The sequence below is a fragment of the Pseudonaja textilis genome, chromosome 4, assembly GCF_049901715.1.
Source record: "Pseudonaja textilis isolate UNSWEBS1 chromosome 4, rPseTex1.2, whole genome shotgun sequence".
Taxonomy (NCBI): domain Eukaryota; kingdom Metazoa; phylum Chordata; class Lepidosauria; order Squamata; family Elapidae; genus Pseudonaja; species Pseudonaja textilis.
Genome location: NC_141993.1, coordinates 55,564,864 through 55,584,497, shown reverse-complemented (window position 1 = coordinate 55,584,497; position 19,634 = coordinate 55,564,864). Strand labels below are relative to the sequence as shown.

The 19,634-nt window shown below is 38.2% G+C and overlaps 1 protein-coding gene and 1 pseudogene across 5 annotated transcripts in view; both read left to right on the top strand.

Annotated features, from left to right (window-relative positions):
• EPHB1 (EPH receptor B1) overlaps nucleotides 1-19,634 on the top strand; it is a 387,419-nt gene that overhangs the window by 352,012 nt on the left and 15,773 nt on the right. For 2 of the 5 annotated variants that reach the window (XM_087933101.1, XM_026701394.2), the window contains 3 exons: nucleotides 1,148-1,297; nucleotides 3,392-3,585; nucleotides 4,049-4,204. In XM_087933101.1, coding sequence (XP_087789227.1) covers nucleotides 1,148-1,297; nucleotides 3,392-3,585; nucleotides 4,049-4,204 — 500 coding nt within the window. Of the gene's footprint in view, nucleotides 1-1,147; nucleotides 1,298-3,391; nucleotides 3,586-4,048; nucleotides 4,205-5,276; nucleotides 8,305-19,634 lie in introns of those variants that run through there. The other 3 variants (XR_015743550.1, XR_015743549.1, XM_087933100.1) reach the window with 3 other exon arrangements.
• Nucleotides 12,747-13,579, top strand: LOC148125842 (uncharacterized; annotated as a pseudogene).

Sequence of the window (19,634 nt, the reverse complement as noted above, 5' to 3'; positions counted from 1 at the left end):
ATGCTAATTTCTTTTGTCATGCAGAAAGTACTAGTGTCTCTGCCATGAAACAAATGAAGCATATTAGCTACAACCATGAACCAAGCTCTATTCGTGGGTTTGCATTAATACAATAATTTGAACTAGTTGTTTTATCTCCATCTATAAAATCCTGGAAATTATGATTCCATTTACTAATTGTACATGGCAATAGTTTAAAGGATTATTTCTGGATATATATCAAACTATTATTAAAAACAGCTGTAGTCAATGTCCAATCTTCATAGGCCTGCTAACTTCCTCTGAGATTCTCACTGGACTTGGAACCAATCACATATTTCCAGATGAGCTTCCTTCACAGAAGTGTGGAGAGAAAAATGGGAATGACACTTATGCTGCCTTGAACTTATAAGGGAAAGATAGGATATATATCTGATGAATAACAATCATACTTTAATAGCTTTTGGAAAACATTTTCCTGCTCTCTAAAGAGCAGATTATGTATAACTCAGTTGTGTTTAGAAAATAATTGGTATTGCATATTGCATTAAACCATCCTTTCTTAAGCATGATTTATTTACTAAACCACAATTTACTTGGATTAATATGCTAAGATACAAGCTAGGAAATCATTAGATCATGCCCTAGCATTGGTTTTGCAGCAAAACCCTCCTCTTTTTAAATGCAATTTCTTAGCAACTAAATTTGCAGGAAGCAAATATATAGTAGTGATAGTAATAGTAGTAGTAGAATAGAAGTGGAAAGTAGGACACCAGATATATTCTTCACCATAAAAAAAACAATTTGATGGGTTGGAAACATGTGTCCAACTCTAAAAATCTGCTACTGGTATTAGTATGCTTGTACAGATGAAATAATCCTCTAACAGAATCCAGGTAATTTGTGAATGTTAATGTGTTAATCAGCATATAAGCAATATTTGAAAAATGTCTGCCTTCCTATGCAAGAAAAAGAAGAAAAAAGGTGTCATATCTGTGAAACACCATTAAATTGAATTTCTTTCCTTCTAAGATTATGCTGCTATTGGAAATTGCAATAGATTTAGATAAATACCTACCTAATAAATAAGTTAAAACTTATACAGAGAACCTTTGGTATATTACACTGCTTACAGTTAACTCCCAGCTTCATAATTACTGTCTTTCAGGGTGGGAAAATTCCAGTGAGGTGGACAGCGCCAGAAGCTATTGCCTACCGTAAATTCACCTCCGCCAGTGATGTATGGAGTTATGGTATTGTTATGTGGGAAGTAATGTCATTTGGAGAAAGACCCTATTGGGACATGTCCAATCAAGATGTAAGTTTATGAAGCCTTCTGCACAAAATAGTAAAACTTTGCTTGATTTGTCTAGCAATGGGAAAAAAGCACTTGTTAAATACTAGTATGCTGAAGACTGAAATAATACACCTGTATAGCTAGGATGAAATTTACAGCAGATGCTTGTACAATACCTTCCCATCAGTAGCCAGCATGTCAGATGTATTTCTATCTTGTCTATTTAGTCCAACAACATGTCCAAACATATCCATATTAAGTAGGATATTTGCCTGTTATGGGTCTTCAATGCCTCCAGGCAGATACTTTTTCTGAAGTTATTTTTAGTTATAGATGTAATGGCTCTGGATAATAAGGGAAGTATTTTTCCACAACTTCTTTTCTTTCTATCATGCTTTGTGATATGGCCTCCATCTTTCTCACCAGTGATGAACGAGATAGGTTAGCTGTACTATGTGAAAGCATCCTCCCCTTAATTTTGATACCATCCAAGTGCACCATTAAGAGTGTGAACTCTCTTGGGCTTTCCCACCCATATGGAATAACCACAAGAGCTATGGTGGCACAGTGGTTAGAATGCAGTATTGCAGGTTAATTCTGCTGACTGCCAGTAGTTCTGTTCTCACCAGCTCAAGGTTGACTCACCCTTCCATCCTTTCAAGGTCAGTAAAATGAGGAACCAGATTGTTGGGGGCAATATGTTGACTCTGTAATCTGCTTAGAGAGCGTTGTGAAGGTCTGTGAAGCACTATAATCAGCTAGTTTTTTGCTATTCTATAATCAGCTAGTTTTTTACTGTTTAGGACTGACCAGCCCAGTTTCACATTAATGGCTATTGGGGGGGGGGGGGTGTCCCATTTCCACTTACAAAGAAGATTTGAATTAACATGAATGTTCATTAGCAACTTAGCAATCAATCATACATTACACTATATAATAACTTTGTTTTAAAAAGAAACCCATCTTTAATACCTAAACTGCACTTTTCTTCTTCTGAGCATAGTAAAGATGTCTACTTTATGTGGTAATCCCTTTCAGACATAGTGCGTTGGCTCCAACCCCAGTGCATGCTGAGCTATAGAGAGACACTTTGCAATACTAACTGGGAGATACAAATTCCTCAGCTGCTGCTGCTTCTTTCCCCTTCAATGTCTACTGTAAGAAAGACTATCTGAGATGAAAGAAACAGAGAAGTGGGAGGAACTGGAAAGACCAGTCAGCCAGTGTGTGATAATTGGACACTAAGAGCCTGGCAGGCGTTTGAAATATTTCAGAGACTTTATGAGCGAGGCGTTGAGCCTTGATGAAGTTCTGCACTACAGCATGATAGGCAGAAACAGCGAGTGTAGCGGCTGCTAACAGGGAAGAATCTGCCTTTATCTTGAAGCAACAGAAGTCAAATTAACCTTTGAATACCCTTTTTTCTCTCCAGAGCCAGCACTGTTTTGTTGCTCCATGTGTGCAGAGGGCAAGCTATTTCCTTTATTCCTGATTGCATGCTATTAGTGTGCTGAAATGATTCAACTTTAAAAGGGCTCCATTTTTGAAAGTAAAGAAGATAGAAGTGAAAAGGATAGGACTGCTGAATTGGAATTCCAGTTGGTTTAATCTAGTTTTGAATTCATAGTATTGAAATTATTCCATGGTGCATATTTCAGTCCAGATAAGCAAACAATAAAAATCCTCACTAAAGCTTTTTTTACAACTTGTGGTTAGGAGAAAGCTGTAGGAGTATCTTGAGGTGTATGCCAATCCACATCATTAATGTCGTTATTTGCATTGTGATTGGATTCTCCAATGTTGCCAGTAAAAGTTTTCCTGTTAGAGCAAGGAAGTGTCATAAGTGGAGCTGATTAAGATTAGGATCCTGGCAATCACAGAAGATTTAAGTTCTTTTTATATTTGTGGACTTGGAACCAATCACTCAAAAACTGCAATAAAGTGAATAAATATGGAAGGATATGCATATGTAGGTTTAAGAGACTTACATTCTGATTAAAATATTATTTTAACTGCAGTGATTTTCAGAATTATATCTGTCTCTACTACATTGACACAGTTACATTATATATGTGTGTATATATATATATATATATATATATATTACATTTATAGGTAATTAATGCAATTGAGCAAGATTATCGGCTCCCCCCACCAATGGATTGTCCAGCTGCTCTACATCAACTTATGTTAGATTGTTGGCAGAAAGACCGCAACACAAGGCCACGGTTTGCTGAAATAGTTAATACTTTAGATAAAATGATCCGAAATCCAGCGAGCCTCAAAACTGTGGCTACCATCACCGCTGTGTAAGTTTCCACATGTCTTACTATGTTTTAACTGGGGCCTAAAACATCGCATTGAAATTTGCAAATAAAGCTGTAGCTAATTAAAGGATACTTGGAGGATCAGTTATCTCTCTTTAATAAATTAAATTTAAATAGACGTGCAAAGTATCAAACCTCTTTATAAGTTCCTTTCTGACAAGGTAGCATTAGATAATTTATAGTTTGATTAATGAAAGTTTCTAATGGCTGTTGCAAGAAATGACCAGAATTAAAATAAATGCTTGCTTGTTCCAGTTTGCCAAATCAATTCATAATAATCATAGTGCTGCCTAGAAGACCATGAGATCAGCTCCAGTTTCAAATGAACAGTAGCAGAAGATCAAGTAAATCAGTGGAAAGGGAATAAAGGAACAACTCTTTTACTGTCTATATTTCTGCTCTAAATTAAATCCCATCTCTGACCATCGCTTGCCTTCTCTTCCAGGCCTTCTCAGCCACTGTTGGATCGCTCCATCCCAGATTTCACTGCCTTTACCTCAGTAGAAGATTGGTTGAGTGCCATCAAAATGAACCAGTACAGAGACAGTTTTCTTACTGCTGGCTTCACATCCCTTCAGTTAGTTGCACAAATGACATCGGAGTAAGTGGCACCTTCTCATTTCCCTATTTGCTTCAGTGATGGAAGAAGATGAGATCAAGCTTTTCTTTTCATGCTTCAAATAATCAACAAACTAAAACTGGATCAGAGACAGGATTTTGGCACCAGGAATAAGCTAATCTTCTGAAAGCAGGCAGAAATATACTGCTGGTTATTGTTTTGGTTGGCTTTTGAAAATTAACTGATTTATGTTTATTTCTTAAATGGATTTTATGGTCATTTTGATTTGTTTTGGGTTAGATGACTTTATTTAAACTATTTAATGAATGTTTTGTTTATTATTAACTGCTTTTGGAATTAATACAAAAAAGTCACCAATGAGAAATACATATAAAAGTCAGGAAAATAGATCATTCATAACTTGAAAGGCAACATGCCTCCATCCAAAAGCACCTTCCCACTCTTCCTTTGCTTCTCTTTGCAGGCCTGTGTGCCTCCATAATCTTTTTGTGCTGTGGAAATTCCCACAAGTTCCTTTCATCTGCCATACTATATAATCATCAGTGTCATGCATCTTCACACTCTCTTCAGTCAACACCTTTTTAGAATTCACTAACAAGCTACCAGCTTCCAACCAGATCTCTGAGAAATTTGAATCCATAAACTGGGGAGTGTCTCACATTGTTCCTTTCATTCAGAGATTACTACTACTCTACCAATTAGTATACAGGACTCATGTAGTGACTAGTTAATTTAGAAATTAGACATTTCTCAAAAACTCTTCTCCTTGTTTGCATTATCATCATTTGTAACATAGTAGCTTATCGTCTCAAGACACAGGGGAAGTTAGCATCTTTAATGAAGAGAAAACTAAGTCTCTGATCCTTTACTTAAGCATCTATTTGTTATGGGTTTGAGAAAAACTATCTTTTGAATCATACACATATAGATTCATTCAACATCTTTTATCAGTGTTGATTGCTCATCTTAGGATAGCAGCTTCACTTTCTGCAACTGCATTTTGAATTTGCCAGCTCATGTATCTTGTCCATATAAGCAGGGGAGACAAAGACCTCTGCTCCACAAGTATGATCCTGTCTCTTATCTTTTGCAGAGATCTTCTAAGAATAGGGGTGACTTTAGCCGGACACCAGAAGAAGATCCTGAGCAGTGTCCAGTCTATGAGAGTACAGATGAGCCAGTCACCAACTGCGATGGCATGATGCTGTGTGTCTTCTTACAACAAAGGGAAAAAAGAGTGGAGAACAGAAGAGGGTTGGATGTGGGAGGGAAGGGAGACTGACAAGGCAGTTGTGATGTCTATAGAGATTGGATAATTGTTTGAGAACTCTTATGCGCTGCAGACAAAGAATATATGGAATTTGTTTCTAAAATGGCAAATTATGTTTCTCACACCAACAGAAGCACATTTTCTGATGCCATGGGAAACAGAATATAAATAAGTATAAATATGTACAAATCAAATATTTAAAAAAAAAGTGAAGAAAACCAATGTGTGTTGGGAAGAAAAGAGACTTCAGTCCTACCACCAGTGAGCAGTAGTCAAGAGGCCAATGGAGAAGAAAGAGGCAACCAGAGCAACAATCTTCAGCAGTCAGATTCCCTTCCTTCTCTTCTTTAGTTCTTCTTCCAGAGTCATTCTTATCCACCCATTTCCCTCTTTGGCTCATAAACTATGGCAAATGTTGTTCAACAGTTCCTACACTTAACTATAAGAACATCAAAGCATTGTGCCATCAGTTACAAAGGACTTCACTGACCACTGCATGGGGGATCCAGACCAATCCAGTTAATGTCTTCATATTGAAGAAGAGTTGTACCTTCAATAGAAAATCCTGTTTTTTCTTTTGCTTGCATTTTTTTGCAAAAGGGAAAACGATATCCTCATGGGGAAAAAAAGAGGGGAAAAAGATGTTCCCACAAGTGTGTGCGTGTCGCCTGTATGTCAGCTTAACTGTGGAGTCACTCACAGCTTATATCCATAATAGAAGAAAAAGCAACTGGTGGCTGATGATTCCATCCTTTTCAAGGAACTTGAGGATCCATTGGGAGACAGAAGTGATGTGCCTTGCTTAATTGTCTAGTTCAACGGTACATGGAATGTGTGTACTGGGAAATGAAAAGAGAGAAAGCAAATGAATGTCTAAGGAGAAAGAAAACAGAAGAGTTCACTGTTCAACAAGGTTTTCATGAAGAACAGTTACGGAATGTTCAACTGTAAAGTCAACTAAACAGAAGGCTTAGTCCTCCAGTGACCAGCAAAAGATGGCTTGGAAATCTTTAGTTCCATTATTTGGACCTCAAGATTTTGATATATATTGATTTTGGTTTCATGGCATCAGAGGTAGGTTCCTATATCACTTCTGTCCTCTTGCCTACCCTTTTCTTACTAGTCTTTTCTCCACTGTTTCTTTAACATTCTAACATGTATTCAGCTCTTCCTTTTCTATATTTGATTTTACTGTTAATTATGAGTGTCATTCTTTATTTAAAATACTTAACTTAAAACAGAATTTCTCTGCTTATCTGATAGTGCTTTGTGAAATAAAATTGCTATTCTTCTTCTGCTAAACCACATAATAGAGTATGTGGAGAGTTTATGCAAAACAATTATCTTTTAGATAGGCTTTTTCCTAGGCTGGATATATTATCATTTAATCGTTCCACTATCAAAGGAACATAAAAAATTGTTGGCATCAATAGATTACTTATCCATTTTTCCAAGGACAAACTGCATTCTGGCTTTCAGAATCAGATACCATCTATTAAGTCATCTCAGAGAACCAATGCCAAAGAAGACATTGCTAGGAGAGTTGACAGTGGGCTTCCTCCTTCCTTTAAAAGAGTTCAAGAAGTTTTGTACATGGCTTCCTTGCCATGAATATTGCAGAAGCAAAGTTATGAAAGTGTCACACATACCCCACATGCTTGCTAAAACACACATGTCTTAACACTGAAGTGTAGCATATGCAAGGAATCTGTGGTGCAAGTATTTGTTCCTGAAATATAGGTGTGTGAGAAGATATGTTGATTTCAAGCAGATCATTTCCACAATATTTTGCATCTTTGTTATTTTAGACCATTGCACTGATTTTTTTTTGGGGGGGGGAGAGGGAGGCGGATGAACAGACATCCCTTTTTTTTTTCCTATAGCAGCCACTGCTGTTGCTGCCACTGCATCCTCATTGTGGACAATAAAAATGTTATTTTCTATAAAGTGGAGTAATGCTATGAAGATAATTCTAATATTTACTGTTCTGGTCCTTGGTCATTATGCCATAATCCCACTCTGAAACTGCTGGTGCTGAGCATCTTTTCTCAAAGTGACCAGGGACCAGAACAAAGAAAGGCAGGGCATTTGGTAGAATAGATTTTATACTCAGTAATTCTTATTTTATAGATAATAGCTTTAGCATTTACCAAAATTCAGCAATAAGCTGATCATTGATTTGTGGTTAGAAAAGATCTATTTTTATTGTTATTTTTAGATTTTGGATATAACAGGTAGTCATATGACATATTATGTGTCCTGCACCGATAGAATGCTGACCAGTCACAATTAATTCCAGTTATTCCATGGAAAGCTACTGATTATCATTTATCATATGAAGTTGGAGCAGGGGGTCAAATTGCCTATTATTTTATATTTATACAGTAGTATGCAATTGAATTTGTGTTTGTTGCTCTGGGGCCTTCAGCAAGTTACAAAATCAATTTGTTTATTCCTCCACCAGTTGTTTTATTTCTCATTCATAACTTTCCTCACAGGAAGTGAACAAAAACAATTAGCATTGGCACACCAATAAAGGATTTTAGTTTATTATTTTATACGCCATACTGAGGGAATCTTAAAATGAGGCAACTGAAGAAAGAAAAGTTTTTACCCTTTCCAATTAACTGAGGATGGATCATTATCCAATTTGGGTACCCTAGGGCAAATATTTGAGTCAAGACTTTCCAGAAAAAATAGGGCCAAAATGTCATGACCAAAAATAGGAACTAATAATAATTGTCATTCTAATGGTTGATGTTGTGATTAGCATCATTATTACCTTACAGTTACTTTTTCAATACTGCTAGTATAGTTATTGTCATTTAAATAAAATTGTCATAATTCATACTATCAACATTTCATTGTTAATGCTGTCATGTACTTGCACCTTGAAGAAAAATGTCTTGCAATATTTTCTACCAGTTGTCATTCAATTTCATGAAAGAGAATTTCTAATTCGTTAAATTCCAAATGTTATTGAAAATTTCATGAAGGGAGTGTGATTAACCTTGCACTTTGCTTTGAGGTGGCCAGAGATACTTACATAAATCTGTATTTGATTATACTGGTAGTCCTTGACTTACAACTATTCATTTAACAACTGTTCAAAGTTATATAATAGCTCTGAAAAAAAACCTGACTTACAACTTGGTCTTGCATTTAAAACCATTGCAACATCCCCATGGTAACAATGATCAAAATCCAGCATCTTTTTAACATCATTGCTGCATCCTGAAGTCATGTGATCACCATTTGTGATGTTCCAGCTGGCTTCTATGAAAAGCAAAGTCAATGAGGGAAGCCTGATTCAATTAACAACTTCACATTTCAGTTAACAACTTAGTAATTCACTTAACAACCATGATAAAAATGATTGTAAAATTGGGCATGATTCACTTAGCCACCTTATTTAGCAGTGGAAAGTCTGCGTCCGATTATGATTGTAAGTTGAAGACTATCTGTACAGCACAGTCATCTCTTCATCGTCTGCAGCTTCCCTGACTTCCCATATTATAATTCAATCGCAAGACAAACACATTGCAAGAAAACTGCCATGAGACTTTTTGTACATTAGGAAGTAAGCAACCAACGAGGCTTCAGAATGCAATAAAAATAGTTAACAGAAATTAATAACTCTGCTATTGCTAATTATTATATAGAATCAAGACAAATGAAAGCAAACTTGAGAGAGACTCTTTCATACTGTATACCTGAATATTAAAAGGCAGATTTCATCTCAACAACATCATTACTTTTTAAATTATTGGCCTATCTCTCTGCCTATGGTTTCTTGAAAGATTGCAGTAAATAAGAAGCAGAAGGATTTTTTTTTAAAGTTTCATTTAAATTATTGCATTCTGTTATAAGTTTAATGCTGCCATAAACCAACAATTGAAGTTAATGTAAATTGGGCAATGACATAGGACAGCTCTCTGGAGGCTCCCCAAAAATCCCTCAGAGGCCACATGCAGTTCAAAGATTACAGTTGTCTTTCCCTGCTTCAGAATGAGCAAAATTCAATAGATCAGCTGTGTACTTTGTAAGTCATGTAATGTTTAGCTCTAGGTGAGCTTCCTTATCAAGGCTGTGCTGCTTTGAAAATGTGACACAGACAGGAGCAGTATTTGTGTCTCTAGAAAACAAAAGCAATAGAAGGGACCACCTCATTTAAGGCAAACACTTAACACTTTGTTTTTCTTTTTATGTCACTATTATTTTAAGGTGTTTGAAAACTTCCTTGCTGCCCAGATTAGAAGTAAATACCAACAAGTTATAAAATAAAAGAAATATATTTTATATTGTGGAGTCTGTCCAGCCTGGTGGGGAAAGAGAGAGAAAGTCCCTTGTTTAACAGCACAAAAGAGCCCTGTCTGATAACTTGTCACGAATCCCTTAAAGCAATTTGTGTAAAAATCAGTATTCAGCTATGTTGTCAAAGCAAATGCAACATGCATAGAAAAGATGTATTCTGAATATTAATCTTATAAAGAGGCCATTGAAATTCACACAAGGTGGACTGAAAGAACTTTAGTGCTCATTTTTTTATGACTTTTGCTGCTTTTACAATAAATTCAAAAAGTATCAAAGCATGACTATGATGGCTGAATTTATAAACATAGTATTTTGCCTGTCTGACTACTCAGTTAATGGATTGTATGACATTTTTCTATAACTCTGAAGCCTTATTTCATCACATTTGTGAAATTTATTAGCCTTTCCTAGAAGTAACAGCAATTACCTTATTGCCTACCTAGTGATAATAGGAAAATGTGCATGTTGGCTTCTGGCTCATGGAAAGGTAGTCATATACACTACAGGTCCCTTTCCCCCAGGTGAAAGCTGGGGGGAGGGGGAAACTGGTTCCCTGCTTGGTGTGTGAGAGCAAATGGACAGGGTGCTGTTTATGCATTGAGTGGATATATTCTGATTATGTTGGGAGATAAGGGGAGCTGGATGTGACCCCTCTGCAGCAATAAGGGGTGAGTTTGAGGGTCCTGAGAGCAAATGCTATAGTGCCTGCAAAGCTCACCTTGCCTCCAACAATCTGTTAGTGGAAGTAGATTTTTTTTCTTTTTCCCCCTTTTTAAAGAAGAGTGTTGGGGATGGGGGATGGAATGGTTTTCAGGGAAGGCAGAGGAGGGCGTCCTATTTCAGTGGTGTCAGGTAACAGGAGATATGGGAGACAAGGGAGAAGGCAGGCATGGGGAACGTGACCTCAGCGTTTAGTACCGATCTCGTGTTCTGCCCATTGCACTCACCTCATTTTCCTGGTCAGCAGATCTGTGGTGGCCCTGGTCTTAGACTGCTGCCTTTAATGTGAGATCAGCCGATTTGATCCTCAAAGAGAAAGCTGATCTTGCTTGTATAATTGAGACCTGGCGGGGCCCAGAGGGAAGTGTTCCTCTTGTAGAAATGTGCCCAGTGGGTTATCGAGCATGTCATCAGGGCCAGGGAGGAGGTGTGGCTGTTATCAGAGAATCTCTAGTAATCTCCAGAGGGACTGTTCAGCAAGTCCCTGGCTGTGAGACCCTTTTTCTCAGATTGGACTCAAGGGATCAGGTGGGATTGCTGCTGTTATACCAGCCTCCCTTCTGCATGGCAGTTTCCCTGCCTGGGCTCCAGGATCTCACCGCAGGGCTGGCAACTGAATTCCCCAGGCTTATAGTTCTGGGGGATTTCAATCTGCCTTCTCTGGGGTCGGGGTTGGAAGTAGCTTGAGATTTCATAGAAACCATGACTTCCATTGGCCTGGCCCAGATTATCCAGAGCCTGACTAATAATAGTGGTCACACTCCCAATCTGGTGTTCTTGTCGGAGCAGTGTCAGTGTGACCTGGAATTGGTAGACCAGTCCTTGTTTCCCTTATCATGGTCAGATCACAGTCTGGTGGCAATGAGTTTCTCAAAAGCTGCACCCCCCTGCAGCTAATAGGCACCCAACCTATTAGATTGGTCTGCCCTCATCGACTAATGGACCCAGATTGGTTCCAGAAGGAGCTGGGGGTTATAACTGCAAATCTATTATGCAGTCTAGCCAAGCTCTTAGTCACTGTTTGGAATAGAAGGTAACTAAGGCTTTTGATAGGATTGTACCCTTGCAACCTCTCCTCACCCATAGACCTTTCTGTGCCCCGTGGTATACAGAGGAACTGAGAGGGATGAAATGCATGAGGAGATGTCTAGAGAGCCGCTGTCAGAAGATAGGAGATGAACTCAATCGAACACGGGTAAGAGCTGCTACTAAGGCCTACCTTGTGGCGATTCGTGAGGCAAAGTGTAAATACTTCTCCACATTAATTGTGTCTGCAGATAATTGCCCAGTGACCCTCTTTAAGGTGAACTGTCTCCTAGGGAAGGAAGAGATTGAGGTCCACCTGAAAGGGTATGCTGAAGAATTTGTGGATTTTCTGGAAGACAAAATCGCTCAACTTCATTCCCAGTTAGATGCTGGCATGGTTGCTGATCCGGTAGAAGCTTCTGAGGCAAGTTCCTGCCCTATTATCTGGAAACGATTTGACCCTGTTGCTCCTGAGGAAGTGGACAGGATCCTAGGGAGTATGCACACAAGCACCTGTATTTTAGATCCATGTCCCTCCTGGTTTGTGAAAGCTTCCCAGGAGGTGACAGGCAGGTGGACTCTGGTGGTGATTAATGCTTCTGTACAGTAGGGGATGGTGCCCCAACACTTTAAGGAGGCTGTGGTCCACCCTCTTCTTAAGAAACCAACACTGGACTCCACTCAGTTGGATAATTTCCGACCGGTCTCCAATCTTCCCTTTTGGGGGAAGGTTGTTGAGAAGGTGGTCTCACAGCAGCTCCAGAGGTTTCTGCATGAAATGGACTATCTCGACCCCTACCAGTCAGGATTTAGGCCTGGATTTGGGACAGAAACAGCATTGGTCATACTTTTGGATGATCTCTGGTGGGAGCGGGATGGGGGTAGTGCATCCATCCTTGCTCTACTTGACCTCTTGGCAGCTTTTGATACAATTGACCATGGGATTCTCCTGGGGTGGCTTCGGGGGATGGGAGTGGGAGGCCGTGTGCTGTCTTGGTTCACTTCCTTCCTCTGCAGCCTCTCTCAGTCAGTATTGATAGGAGGGGAGAGATCCAGCCCTCGTCCACTACTTTACAGGGTTCTGCAGGGCTTGGTACTCTCTCCACTCCTGTTCAACATTTATATGAATCCACTGGGTGATATCATCCATCACCATGGACTGAGGTATCATCAATATCCTGATGATACTCAGCTGTATGTCTCAGCCCATGGTGAGTTAAGGTTGCTGTGTCCTCCCTCTCACGGTGCCTGGAGGCTGTTAGGGGCTGAATGGGGAGCAATGGGTTGAAACTAAACCCTTGCAAGACTGAGTGGCTCTGGGTTTGGGGTTCATTGGCTCAGGGAGAATTACCACCTTTAGTCTTGGATGGGGTGGCACTACCCCAAACAGACCCTGTGTGTAATCTAGGGGTTTTCCTGGGCTCACGACTCCTGCTCAAAGAGCGGATGGCAGTCGTGGCCAGGAGAGCCTTTGTGCAACTGCAGGTTGTACACCAGTTACGCTCTTTCCTGGATCAATGGTCCCTACTCACAATCACTCATGCCCTGGTCACTTCATGTCTTCATTATTGCAACATGCTCTAAATGGGGCTGCCCTTGAAGAGCATCCAGAAGGTCCAGTTAGTGCAAAATGCAGCGGCCCGCATGGTTTTGTGCAGACCCCGGTGTGCACATGTGTCACCTCTCCTGCAGGATCTGCATTGGTTGCCGATTTCCTTCCGGATGCAATTCAAGGTGCTGGTTGTCACCTTTAAAGCCCTTCATGGCTTGGGACCAGGTTATCTGAGGGAACATTACTTGCCAGTCACATCTACTTGACCCATTAGAGTGAGGAGGCAGGGAATGTTGTGGGTCCCACCCCTGAAGGAGATACACCTGGTGGGACCCAGAAGAAGGGCCTTCTCCATGGTGGCTTCCTCTCTCTGGAATATCATTGCCCCAGAGATTAGAATGGCCCCCCACTCTAGCACTCTTCCAAAAGGCACTGAAGACCTGGTTTTGCCAGTGGACCTGGGGAACCCAGAGAGGGATGGAGCCCATCAAATGGCTAGTGTGATCTGCTGTTGTTGGGGCGGGGGAGGGGGGAGTTGGGGTTTTTTTTCCCCCAAATTTTGTTCTATTGTACTTTACTAATTTATTTGATTCTTTTTGTTAGTTTTTATTGTTTATTGTTTATTTTTTGTTTTAAATATGTTTTTACATTGTGTAAACCACCTCAAGTGACCATGGGTGAATAGGCGGCAATATAATAAATAAATAAATAAATAAATAAATAAATAAATAAATAAATAAATAGAAAGGATTCAGCATTCTCCATTCTTTGGCAAACATAATTTCTTTACAATTCCCTAGTTTGGGAAAAAAGACAAATTCAACACGGTAATTGTAACAGCTACGAAAGTTAATTTTAAAAATATTTCACACACAAAGAAAACCAAGACTCAGATAAATAGAAAGACCATTTAGGCTAGTGTTTCTCAATCTTAGCAATATCAAGAAATGTGGATTTCAGTTTTCAGAATTTCCCAATTCACAGGGCTTTCACAGGGCAAATCCAACTCCTGTTTAATGCAGACATGCAATATACATACAAGAGTATTCCTAGTAGATACTGCCTAACTTTCCCTTAATTCATATAGTGAAGGGGAACCCAAAAATTGGTTCCACTATTGGACTGCTGTTACTTTAAGGATATTTTTTTCCTGAAATTCAGCTTGTACCTGTCTTCCTATATTTAAATCCATTAATCTATGTCTTCGAAGAAAAAACAGATCTTGAACTATATGTAACTTTTCAGTTATTTCATGAATGCTATCATACGCTTAGGAGATTCCTTCAATTCCTTTCATAGGATTTGATTTCCATTGACCTTGATACTTGTTGAGCCCGTTCCAGTTTCTTCAAACTTGGCACAATACAGAAGATGTAACGTAGCTGATGCAGAATAAAGTTTGTGGAATGCTTATATTTTCCTGGATTTGGGGGTGGGGGTGGGGAGTAATTATACTCCCTTGATGCAATCTTTAAAATCCACTTGGCTATTTTGTAGGTAATCACATTCTTGAAACATGCTGCTTGCAGTCAAGTACCTTTGCAAGATCTTTTAATACAAGAACTATTTTCACAAGAACTATCTTTTTCACATATACAGTGACTAAGCCCATTCTATAACTCTGCTTTTTATTTTTGTCGTAAATGTAAAAAAACAGTTTCTTATTTGTAACACATTTCTTTATCAAGATCATTTCTCATTTTTAGTCCATGTCTTCTAAGGTGTTGCCTATCCAAACCACTGCTGTATCATTTGTAAATTTAATAAGTATGCCCTTCTTCATGCAAATTAATAAAAATGTGGAAGAGCAAGAACCCTGCACTGAATCTTGGGGCACTCTAGCCAATAGGGCATTCCCAATTCAATAAGGATCCATTGATAAATGCACTTTTCAGCCAGCTATGTATCCATGTAATTCCCACACCATCTCTAACCCACACTGAACTGTCTTGTAAAGAAGAATACTTTACCAAAAGTTTTGCTGAAAAAAAAAAAGGTACCATGTTTTTAGCATGCCAGCAAATTAGGAAGATAGTTATTCAATTGAGAAATAAAATAAGTTTAATCTGGCAAGACAAACTCTTATAATAATTCTTGCTTAATTCTAGTAATTATTATTTTTAATGATCAAATTATTTATGATCTTCTTGTAGAATCTTCTCAAATGATTTTATCACAGTGTTGGGACTGAGTCCTCATTTCACTCATTTTTGAACATAAGGACATTTACCCTCCTTTTTGCAATTTTTCAGAGACAATGCATAAAATTTAAGCCAGCTCATGGGCCAACATTTTTAATACCTTAAGATGTGATTCACATGATTATGAAGATTGAAATTTATTCAGAGTAAAGATCTATGGAAATTCTCAATCATCCAGGTCATGTCCCAAAGGAGCTTTTCAAAAGGCAACTGGAGTTCTTGGGGTTTTTTTTTTTTTTCTTCAGAACTGCAGAAGCTTCTTGGATGAGAAGCAAAATGTTTTCAAGGAAAAAAACCAAGAAAGTCCAGTTGTCTTTCAAAAAGCACCTTTAAGATATTCAGAGCAAATATCTTTCTGACCAAGATTCTTTCAGATTCTGACTTCTGAAAGACTTCTGGGAATGGCTGGTCTATGCATGGGCATCTATAAATACTTTGTCGGTTTCAGAACTAATAAACTAGAAAGAATTAAATAGATGATCTATATGGGCTTTCCCTATTTAAAAGGAACAAAGGGGAGGGAGGGAGGGGTGGGGAGGGCGAGAAACAGGTTTCATTTGACTTCCACTTATTCCAGGGATTAGCTATGTGCTACTTTTGCTTTTCATGGGCTCTCCAAATAGCATCCCTGAGGTTCCCAAAATAAAACATTTAAACAAATAGCTCACATTTCACAAGGCCACCATATCGCATAAGATGAAGGTATTGTTCTTTCTCTAAATCTCACAAAATTTGGGGTACAAATACCAAACCCACAAAATTTGAAAAAATATGAAAGCATAAACTAATAAAAGTTCAGCTTTTTTTAAAAAAAAATGTATGTCATAAATTCCTACAAAATAGTGTGATAGTATAAAGTGCCTGAAAGCTAACTACTGATTTGTTTCGTTAGTTAGCAACCTTTATACATCACTTAACTTGTGTTTTCCTTGATTTTTCAATTTAAATATTTTCTTCTTGGCCATAATGTTCCATGCACAGACACACATGTATGTATCTATGTATGTATGTATGTATGTATGTATGTATGTATGTATGTATGTATATTATATATGTATGTCAAATATTGTAATGACCAATGCTCCCTCCACATGGTCCAGTGCTCCAAGCTACAGAATAATCAGTAGCTACACTACAGGTTTCTCTCCTGACCATTCCATATTAATCCATAATTTATTTTCTACCCTTCGGTTATCCTAGTTGTGTACTTATTTGTATGTTTGCTCAAAATCAGCTTTGTGCTCTGTTCTGAGAAACATGGGATTTACTTCTCTGCAGAAAAATTATTTGAGAGATGTGGAATATGATCAGTCTCAGAGATAAACTTAATCAAGAAATGGACAGCTTGGGGATTGCTGGAATGCTGCTTTATTTTTGTAGGGTCTATTAAAGAGAATATTTGGGGAAAAAGGAAATCCTGAAGATTTTACTTTCGCTAGGCATTGCCAACTATAGTAGTAATGCTCATCTCCGTTTCAAGGCCCTGTCCAAAGACATTTCCATGTACATGTAGCCATAATGACATAATGGAGCACTGTTACCTTCCCACTAGAGTGGTACCTATTTATCTACTTGCACTTGCATGCTTTAGAACTGCTAGATTGGCAGGAACTGGGGCAAGGACTGAAGCTCACCCCATTGTGTGGCACTTGTTTCTCAAACCTGGGCTGCCCACTTTACATCTGACAAACCCAGTGTCTTAACCACTGAGCTACCATGGCACCTAGAATTTTGAAACCTTGTCCAAAACCTTCACTTTCCCCTTTTTAAAATAACAAGGTCAAGGTGATTCTCTTTATAATCGTATGAATAAAATAAAATAAGGTAAAATTAAATTGTTAACATAAAATTATAAAGTACAGGAATTAAAATCTGGGAGAGAATTATAGAATGACAATCAATTTTATAATAAATAATCTGAGTGCTATAGATAACTGGTTAGCTATAAAAGTATAAGAACTATTAAGGTTTGTAAAACCCAATGAGAATGTAAACTATGCTAATTTATATTTGGTCTAATACTCGCTGAAACCCCACTAGGTTGTTATAGTGTTTATTGGATCATAGATACTGAGATTATTATTGTGAAAAAGTCATGTTTTCTATGCATGTTCATATTTCATTTTGAAGCCCAAATTCTCATGTGATGTTCTAGGAAAAGTAAAATTCTAAAAAGTCTCATTTTTGCTACATATTTATTTTTTCTTATTTTGTTTTTAATGTATAAAATAATACTTTCATGTAGTACATAGTGTCATTGATTATTTTCCTACACTCTAGTGTGCAATACTGCTGTTGGCTTGTGATCTACGTGTAATTATCTAGCCCAACATTCATCCTCCAGGGTAGTTGAAAATATAGCTTTTGAAACCTAGTAAGCTTTGTTTATAGCCATCTGGTTGTATTCTTAATAATATTGAATGCTAATATCAAAAACCATGAAAATATAATTCTTTTATATTTCATTTTTCATTATTTTTTCCTGTTCATCAGTTTATCAAGCTCATTTTTTCTGCTCTTTTTTTTTATTAAATCTGCCTTATTTTCTCTTGCATCTTTAAATCTGAAACACTCCTTATTTGAATTTCTGAAGCAGTGGCCTATTTCCGTCTATTCCAATTCTCCTCTTCTATCCCACCCACTCCAACCTTGTCCTTCCCTCCTCCTGTGCAGCAGAGATGCTATGAGAATGCTGACAGGCTGTAACACCAGGTAATTTATCTCAGAAAATGACAGCTGTGGCAAAAGAGAAGCAAAAAGAAGGGCAAGGAGGTTGGAAGAGGTGGCCACAAGGGGCTTTCACTGCTAAGATGGGGGCAGAAGGAAGGTCATGGGTAGAACCTTTCTTGGCAGGGGACTCTTAGACAGCCAGAATAAAAGCTGCGCTGAATGGCTAGGCAAGTGCTAAAATGCCCCTTACAGATACTGACAGATGGTGCAGTGTTTGTTAAATAGCTGTTTACAATTCCACTGAGCACCGCGGGCCTATAAGCAGAACTCAAAAGTAGGTGAAGGCAGATCTGAGTGGCTGGATGCTTTGTCACAGAATGGTATATCAAGCACTGACTAGAATGCACCAAGTACAGCCAGAATTCTGAACAGCAGGCTCTGTGCTTGCCCCCGAGCTGGAGAATTTTCCCCTTGTCAAATGCATATGTTACTCCCCTGTTTTCTGTTTCTCTTTGTGCTTGAAATCCAGGAAAGGCTGAGCAATGGATACTTGCAAACCAGTGTGTGTGTGTGTGTGTGTGTGTGTGTGTGTGTGTGTGTGTGTGTGTGTGTTGGTGTATTTTGTGGTATCTATGTCCTGGTGAAGTCAATCACTTCTACACTGGAGATAATAAATGCTGCAGAGACCGGAATAGGAGTCCGTATGCATAACGTTATTGTGTGCCTCTTTATAAATAAAAGGAATATATTTTATGCTCTTTAATGACCTTCAAATTAACAGCTCTTGAAAGCACTTATGTATATTTAATTTGAAATTGTACTGAAAGCCTGAGTGGTGATTGCAGCAAAAGCAGCAGGCAGCCAGTTTTTAAATAAGAGTAAACTCAGGCCATTATTTTTCAGCCTGTCAGGTTTCCTTGGATTTAATGTACCAATTTTTAAATGAGAAAAACCTTTTCTTTCCTCTTTTGTGCTTTAAAGCTCTCCAGGATCTTTCTCTGTAGGTAACAGCAGTGGCAGCCTTGGGCTGTATGTAATTGTTTTTTTTTCCTTTGTATCACATCAGCGTTTTTACTGATGGGTCACTCTTGGGTATACAAAGGATTAGGCATCTTCAGTGACCTAAACAATGAATGCACGTTCATGATAATTAATGTATCATCACAGGATTATTTCCTGCAATAGATTTTGTAACTCACAGACCCATGACAGGCATGATACATAAATTGCAAGGTGCTTTTTACAGTGGGCTTTTGTGTCATAATATCCTTGCAGCATAAAGCGATTAGAGCTTCCTTTTTTCATCTTGGAACAGAAAAGCTTCCATTTCTTACGTTAGAACAAAAGCACTGTTCCCACTATTTTCCACCATATCCTTTGAGCCCTTCTTGCAGATAAAATTGGAAGCATTCCCAAGCTTTCACATGATTGAATTTCTGGATGATCATTTATGAATTCATATTATTTGATTGGTAGGATGTTAAAAATCATGGTATTTAAAAAGAAAGATCACACAAATGTATATAAATAAAATACAAAGAGTAAAAAAAGTTTCAAATGATCTGTAATTGAATTATCTATGTGTGATAACAGTATAACAGATAACACATAATCAGAGTTGGATGGGACCTTATAGATCATCTAGTTCAACCCCCTACATCATTTCTGACAAATGGCAATCCAATCTCTTCTTGAAAG